Source organism: Barbus barbus (assembly GCF_936440315.1).
Source record: "Barbus barbus genome assembly, chromosome: 15".
Lineage (NCBI taxonomy): Eukaryota > Metazoa > Chordata > Actinopteri > Cypriniformes > Cyprinidae > Barbus > Barbus barbus.
Genome location: NC_136743.1, coordinates 5,304,487 through 5,313,437, shown reverse-complemented (window position 1 = coordinate 5,313,437; position 8,951 = coordinate 5,304,487). Strand labels below are relative to the sequence as shown.

General features: G+C 34.7%; 1 protein-coding gene across 1 annotated transcript; it reads left to right on the top strand.

Moving 5' to 3' along the window:
• Positions 1 to 2,095: 2,095 nt before the first annotated feature.
• Positions 2,096 to 7,625, top strand: LOC306880907 (G-protein coupled receptor 55-like). The gene is made up of 3 exons (XM_079434713.1): positions 2,096 to 2,215; positions 3,033 to 3,115; positions 4,027 to 7,625. Exon 3 carries the CDS (start codon positions 4,034 to 4,036, stop codon positions 4,955 to 4,957), a length of 924 nt encoding a protein of 307 aa, XP_079290839.1. The 5' UTR covers positions 2,096 to 2,215; positions 3,033 to 3,115; positions 4,027 to 4,033; the 3' UTR covers positions 4,958 to 7,625.
• Positions 7,626 to 8,951: the final 1,326 nt, after the last annotated feature.

The window sequence follows — 8,951 nt, the reverse complement described above, 5'->3', positions numbered from 1 at the left end:
CAAGCGCGCGCGCTCGCGCCCCCACACATGCACACTGCAGATGCTAGGCTACTATTAAATGAACAATTGTATGAACTACACAAAACTGTCAATTATTACATTTGCCATTTTCTCATGTTTTCTTTTAGGCTAAATTAGTGATTTTTTTTTTTTAAATAAATGAACATTCACATTAATCTTCTCTAGAATAGGCTATTTACATACATTTATTTGACTAATTTAAACAAAGAATAAAAATGTGCACATTTTTAATCCATATTTGTATAAATAGCCTATTCATATTAATAGCCTTAATAGCCTATATAGTTGCACTTTTTTTCCATATTCATATTAATAAAATATTTATGCATTTTGTTTTTTGAGCTGTTGTTCTTTAAAGTCTAAAAGACTAAAACCTCACCCAAATCCCTAATCCTAAATGACCAGTTTTGGTTTATTTTTTAAAAAAGTGATTATGATTATTTGTTACATCACTGAAGGAGGTTTTGTGTTCTGTTATGTTATGCTATGCTATGCAATTTGTTCCCCAAAAGTAGCTAGGCCTGTTGCTAGGTTATCAAACATACATATATGCAGAACAATAAAGGTATTAATAGGAAGTGAAGTTGTCTTGTTTACCCTATTTCTTACACTGTTGAGTTTTGAGTTTTATTCTAAATTAGTAAAAAAGTACCCTGCTGGAATTCAATTTACAAAGCAGTCGTGTCTTTGATCTAAGTAGTCATTAATTACCTAATAAAATGAACAAAACAATTATTTGCCATTTTTGCTTAACACATATTTTGTTTACGCTATTCTATGCATTTAAGATGTTAAACAGGATTTATTTTTGTCTGCAGAACAAGAAAACAGTGTAATATTAAATCATGATTGATTATTTAATCAGTAAACATCATAATTATTTGTCTCTCTTCTTCTCTAGAGCATCAACGAATGGAGATATCGCCCTAACTCTGTAATCCTAACCCGCTATTATCTACATCACAGATACAGATAAACGCTGTGTCATGCAACAACTGTGTGTGGGTTATGTGCTGCCCCTGAAACAGTCAAAAGGGAAATAATCTCTATTTCCTCTGAATTGTAATGTGATCCTCTTTGCCTCCAATACAGATGAAGACTTGTGTTCATATGACTGATGCCTGTTTTTCATTGTTTATAAGTTGCCTGATAATTGCCTGTAAATCCATGTTTTTTTTTTTTGTTGTGAACTTATTTTAACAACATTATTTATAAAACATTTTCTGGCAGTGGACTTAAATCAATAAAGAAAAAGTTAATTATATATTTTTTTAAATTCTACTTAAGATTTGAGGTTAAAATGTTATATAGATTACAAGTGTACACTGAAAAATTGTATTATGTAATTAGTCTATTTTAAATAAAAAATACATTAAATAAATTCTGTGTGTGTGCACTTGGATGGGATAAATGCAGAGCACAAATTCCGAGTACGGGTTACCATACCATATGTCACAACAGAACAGGCAACAGAAAAATATCTAAATATAGCCATATAAATATTCTATAAATTTTGATAGATGTAGATTATAGATTACTGTAAAATGAAAGTGTACACTGAAAAATGTTAGACTTTTCTGAATAAAAATACATTAAATAAAATTAAAAATATCTAAATATTCTTAAAATGAGATAAACTTACTTGAATAGGAGATTGAATTATATTTATCTTTATATCTAATGCAGTATTAATTATTAAGTACATATATTGTTTTAAAACTTGGTAAATAAGCCTCATTAAGAACTTTTTTGTTTGTTTTTGCCGTGTATATATGTAACTGACCAACTTTTTGTACTTTTTTCAACATTTTAAATGCTCCTGTTGGTGTGATATGCATTTTAAAAGTACAAATAACCTTGCAGTTAATATGCGCTCACAATAGATCATACTTGTAAATGAACTAAAATGCTTTTTAAAATAGATTAGGATGAAGCATGTCACACCGCAGGGTGTTTTAACTTCCCAAAATGTATTTCATGTCAGCTATACCCATGTATACAAGCTGTGATAATAGTAAAACAAAACGAAGTAGCCTACTTACAGGCTAACAGGAAGATATCAGAAAAGTACCAAAGGCATGTTTCTGTTAGCAAGGATGTGGTCACAGGCAAAACCTCTGAAAACAGAAGTGCTACTAACTACAGTTTTCTTGATAGCATTTAAGGGAAAGTATCTCCTATGAGACACGTCCTGGTAAGCACAGACACTCGTTTCATTTAACGTAATTATTTAATGTTTTTGTGTGTGTGTGTGTGTGTGTTTTAGGTCATAACATCCTCTTTTATTGAAGTCAGTTTAGATATTGCACAGAGGCATAGTTTCAGTAAATGCATTCTCTCTTCCACTAGGTTTCAGTGTTAGAAAATTGCTTGCAGCTTCATTGGAATGATTTGTGGAAAACTATTATGGCTGTGTGATATATAATTAGTAATATAACTACTGTCTAAATACAACTGTTATGCTTTGTAGTATACAGGTGGGACAAAACCAGTCATCATTTCATTCATGAGACTAATGGTGATTTTTGTAGACCAGACATGGTTTCGTGAGAGATGCAGCCCACATGTCTGAAAAAAGGGAAAGAGTGTGGTTTATTGACATGCGTCTCGAAATATGTAGAAGTAGATGAAATGTTGAAGAGGTATAACGTTTGGCATAAGAGGGAAGCTTAAATATTGACTGTACTTCATAGATAATGCAGGAAGAAAAAAGACATCCGCCAGTTTGTCCTTCTTAGGTCACATTTAACGGATTTTGTGGTTTATTGGTTTGAGAAAAAATTGCTGATCTTTGGCAGCAGAGGTACACCATTTACAACTCGTTTTTTGGGTGTTGTGAGAGGAAAGCAGGTTGTTTGTGTGTGTGTGCGTGTGTGTGTGTTAAGCATGCTGCATGTGTTTGTCAGAATGTGTGAATGTGTCCAAAATTGTGGGTATTTGGTAATTTCATTGTTACACAGTCACCATTTCCTCTCCGTTATTTAACGGCTATATTTTGTTTCTTAACAAAGATTTACTTCATGAGTGCATTACCACGCAAAACTACCACCAGCTTCACTCTAGGAGAAATGATACTTTGAAGTCATCGGCAAAGGTAAGAATATCTACTGATGAACTAAAAAGCAGCAAAAATTAAACGCAGAACAAAAACAGTCAATCGTTACAATTGTTATTTTCGCATGTTTGACTTTTAAATTTCTGCATTTTGAAACAATAAATTAATATTCACCTTAATCTTTTAAAATAATATTTACATAAATATATTGTACTATAATAATTACAATAAATAAAACAATTGTGCACAATTGCACCAGTGATGAATTTTTAGACTGTAATGACAATGCATGAGAGAGTTTTTAATCATCTTTGGTGCAAAGTGCTTGATGCAATAGATTATAAATTCTATTGATTAATCTTGATAATATTTGACTTCAATATGAAACAAGAGTGCATGAGAGTTTTTATTTACTAAACTAAAATGTATTTACAAATCAAATGAAGGGTTTATCATACAGAGTAAATAAATGTTGATCATCAGCAAATCAACATCATGTTCATTTTTTAAATAGCTAAGTGGAAACTTGTTCGAAATGAGCACATGAATAGAAACTTGCCCTGTAAAATGTTTATGTGTCCGAAGACGCATGAAACATCATAATGAAAAACGAGCTTCCTGTCATCCGGTACTTTCTACAAGCAGCTTCCATTTGCTTTATTAACAAAAACAATTTCCTTAAAATTGTTTTGTTTTTTTTTAGAAAGAAAATGTGCAGTTCCTTGTGTGAAAAGTCTGAGCAAGGCAGTTTTAATTCATATAGAAAATAGATCTAGCATTTTGCATTCAAAACATCCACAGTTTTTTTTATATTACTTATTGCATGAATAAGGGAAAATAGAAAGCATAACACTGATGACTGTGCATGTCATATGCAAATTTCAGTTGTGAAAGTTAGAAATTTCATGGTGACGTATGAAATTTGTATTTCGCACCTCTCTCCATGCCAGTTTCACTATGATGAACTGCTCAACTGAAGAAGTGGACACTTTAACGCAGAAGCTGGACTTGGTGATTTATGTGCCCGTCCTGGTGTTCGGCTTGGCGTTAAACATCGCGGCATTGGTGGTGTTCTGTCGGCTGCTTAGAAAATGGACCGAGTCCTCCATCTACATGACCAACCTGGCTCTGATGGACCTGCTGTTGCTGCTGCAGTTGCCCTTCAAAATGCACGCAGCACACCACAAGTGGGCAGAAGACAAGATTCTCTTTTGCTCCTTCCTGGAAAGTCTTTACTTTGTAGCTATGTATGGTAGCATCTACACAATTGTGTGCATAGCCATAGACAGGTACATCGCCATAAACCACCCGTTTCAAGCCAAGCAGGTGCGTTCGAAAAAGAATGCCTTGATTGTTTGCATTTTAATTTGGGTGTTCGTTATGGTAGCGACTTCACCCATCTACACCTTCCGGGAACAGAAACCGGGAAATTTCACCTGTTTCCATGGCTTCTCTAAGAAGGGTTGGAGCACTGCAATAATCGTGTGTCTGGAGGTCTTTGGTTTCCTGTTGCCCGCCGCGGTACTGGTGGCGTGTTCCATTCAGAGCATCCATACTCTCAAAGCCTCAAAGAACAGCGACCAAAAAAGGGCAGCTGGTGTGAGAATCATCTACAGCAGCCTAGCGGCCTTCCTAGTGCCCTTCACCCCCTGTCACGTGGCCATATTCTTGCAGTATCTTGTCCGTAATGGCATTATTTCAGACTGCAAACAGCAAAAGAACATCGCCCTTTTCATACAGGTGTCAATCAACATTGCAAACGTGACCTGCTGCTTGGACGCACTGTGTTACTATTTCATTGCGAAGGAAGTCCGATCCACCAAGGACACACTTAGACTGTCCATCAGCAGAGCGAGAATCACCAGCTCCTCAGATGTCTGAGGTGAATTCAGTTTGGTAGTCTTTCAGAATGTGTTCTGATGGATTTCCAGTGGAGGTTAAGGTGTGGTCATACTAGCGAAATTTTGCGGTCGAAAAAAGTCTGTAGAGTAGCAACGTGTGAAGCACGGCTCACAAAAAAAAGTTTAAAACCCAACAGCTTTCTGTTGGTCAGCTCAGCAAATTCACATGCCAACTTGAACCCATTACGAAATCGGCATGGGGAAATCTTTGATCAACGTTGATCATGAAAACTCGCCAAACAATAGTAAATGTGACTGCACCTTAAGAGACTTCAAGGAAACACGGTGGACTGATTTTAAAGGTTCGGTGCATGTTTTATGGACAAAAATTGACAAAATATTACTCCTCTCATTCCAGTTGAAGGCATAGTTCACCCAAAAATGCAAATGCTGTCATCATTTACTCACTCTTATGTCCAAAACTGCATGAGTTTGTTTCTTTTTGAACATAAAATAAGATATTTTGAGAAATTAGAAGTTTTAATTTTAGCCATGCAAAGAAAGTCAGTGGGCTCCAATGATGTTTGGTTCCCAACGGTCTTCAGAAGAAATACATCTCTTGCGTTCAGTGCTGGGGGTAACGCATTTCAAGTAAATTACGCAAATTACGTAATCAGATTACTTTTTCAAGCAACTAGTAAAGTAACACATTACTTTTTAATTTACAAAAAATATCTGAAAAAAATATATTTATTCAAATCATAATGCCAGTTACTTTGTTTTCCTATTTATTGACTGACAGCTCTCCTGTTCTCATGTTGAGAGAAGTGTTGCTGTGGAAACATGACTGTTACTATAATTCTATATTGAATGTAAACATGCATTTATCTCATTTGCAGAAAAACAATCAGTATTTCCCAAAATGATTAAAAAAATGAAATGAAAAGAATAATTAAATAAGTTAAATAACACAAATATCCTTTATGGGTTATGGATAAACCAATGTCTTTGCTGCTGACCTTTGATGATCCAATTCAACCAACAAGCAAAAATGACTTTGCATAAACATAACTTTTGTGTTTGTAACATTGTAACATTTGCTAATGTAGAGGTGAATTTTAATTTCCTTCAGTTTGAGGCTTATTCATTTCCTTTTTGGTGAGAAAGATAGAATAAAATAGAACTCTTTATGTTAAAAACAAACAAGCAAGCTCATCTCAGATTTCAAAAGTAACACAAAAGTAACATAATGCATTACTTTCCATAAAAAGAAACTTTCCCCAACACAGCTTGTATTCTGCAGAAGAAACTCCTACAGGTTTGGAACGACATGAGGGTGAGTAAATGATGACAAGATTTCTTTTTGTTCTTCTTTTTGGTGGACTATCCATTTAATTCTACAAAGTGTGACAAATATGAGAAGAAAAAGTGAATAACTTTACCCAAAATTTGTCTGGATTGGAGTTTAAGATCAGGATCACCCAAAGTTTATATTCCACTAGACTTTAGACGTTAAATTAGACAACTATCCTTCCTTAAACCACATCCTTGACACCCTACCTCTAAAGCCATGACATCAAACACCCACAGAAAATTATAACATCTCAGAACATTTCTGATTGGCTACAAATGGGTAGGCTGCTCCCCTGACCCATTTTTGCTGTTTTTGAATCTAGGCTATATAAGAGAGTCGGGTATGATTTCTCAGAACTCCTATTTTAGAAAATTGGGACATTTTATGTTTGCAGTTTGAAAAACTTACTGCATTTAATAGAGTGCTCCAGGAATAATGTATTTTTGTAGGCCAAAACCTGTAAATTAAATTTAACACTTTAGCACTTTCGGTTCCAACGTCCTGAAGTCAATGTTTTTTTCTGAACAGGTTTTTGGTTAAATAGCTGAAATAAGGTCTGTGGTTAACATAAGCGGCATATATTTTCACGCTATAACTTAAAATACATAAGTTATACACCGTGACTTTTTAAAGCTTTTCAAGACAAGTTAGCTAAAGGAGAACAGAGGTGGTCCGGGACATTAAATGTCATCACATCAAAGAGGTAAACTCATCTACTCACTAGTCTGCTTTTACAGCCTGACAGGAAAGGAAAATGTCTTTAAATAAAGAATGAAAGAGTTGTCTGAAGTATCGTGATGGTGAAGATGAAGTCTGTGTGTGACTGTGGTGTAGTTCAGTTATAGCCTACATTTAGCTTTTTACTTCTAGTGACTGTATTCAGGATTCAGGCTTCAAAAAGTTGTTCATTTGTGAAGATGATTATAATCCGGAAGTCAATGGTAAAATCGTATTGGGTTTTTATTGAGGTAACCAAGACCTATGAAGATGTGTAATCACTGCAGCGCTTTATTTAATGTTATTTGCATTCAAAATTAAATCATATCCGTCACTTACGATGAATTCATGATCCTGTGATAAGGATTTTGCACCAAAGATTCTGTATTTGTCTTATCTCATGCTAACCCTGTCAACATGAGAAACCTGAGGTCTTCATGCTCACACGCGATGGTCGTCTGACAAACCATCCTGAAACCTTTACAATGACTCATAAATGTTTCTGATGCAACATTGGGTATGCCACAATTACTTCTTTTGTTCTGTATTTTGCCTCCTAAATCAGTGTTAAAATACCTGTGTAGACTTGTCTCATCTGTTTTGTACTGCATGGCAATAAAACGGTATATTTTGAATTAACAGAGTCTCTTGAGTATGAATTATGGCACTAATTTCCACAAGTTGTGGGTAGGAATGTGTGGGTACAGAGCCATGTGCCACTAGTTTCACTTAGTCAGATAGCAAGCGACTTCTCATATCTGGAATTCAGCTGTCTGTTTATATGATATATGAAGTGTGGCAACATCCTCCTTATTTAAATAGATGCACATGATTAACATTTGAACACGAGGCAGGTTGTTTTTGTTTTTTTTCTAGGATGCACAAATGTGTTCAGTCTTATCAGGATAAAACATTCTGCACATGTATACAGTAAAACAGAAAATAAAACCCCAACTGTATTTTAAACTAACAGGAAAAGACTTGTAATCTTATCAACACCTGCCTGTGGTGACATGGTGCGGTATATATGTTGTTGTTTAGTGCTACAGCCAGCTAGTAAAATTACTAGTAGTTAATCACAATTTATAAATAAATAAATTGTGATAATGTTAAGGACAAATAACACTGGGACCTCAAATAAGCTCAAACTGAACGACTTTCTCTCTAGCAAAGTGTGTATTTGAATTGTCTCCGCCGTGTTTCCTTTGTCTATTTTAAGCTGTAGCTTATACTCTAAGGCCCAGTTTCACAGACAGGGCTTAGCTTAAGCCAGGACTAGGCCATAGTTCAATTAGGATTTTAAAGTAATTTTTATAGACATGTCTTAGAAAAAACATTACTGGTGTGCATCTTGAAACAAAACAAGGGCACTGACATATTTCAAGATCAATCAGTACAAGTTTATTTCAGTTAAAACAGCTCTGACTTAAAATTTAGTCGGGGACTAGGCTTAAGCTTTGTCTGTGAAACCGGGGGTAAATCATCTACATCCTTGACCACGTGGCTCTTGGTGCACTTTAACCTACTGTTCTGAATTTGTCTGAGTGGGGATGGAAGTAGAATGAGAAGCTTGAAAGGAACATTTTAGGACAATTGTTGTAGGTTTATGTGAATCACTGCGTTACAGTTTATGGCAATTTTGTATCATCCTTCAATTATTATCACAATGTTTTGCACAGTGTCTGTAGGCTAGGCTAATTCCTCCTTTTTGCGGTATATAGGCCTAATTAACTTTTTTATTTTATTTCTATAACCAGCAGATGGCGCCAGAATAACATAATAACTGAGATGAACAAAAAGGCAACTAAAAAAAAAAAAAAAAAATAGTTTTAAAATGTAAATAAATATCATGTGCAAACATATAACCCTGCTGAAAAAAACAATAGAAAATGTAATGGATTTAATGGTTATAATGGGTATTGTATTGATTTTAATGGAAACTATAATGGTGTCTACTGGTATG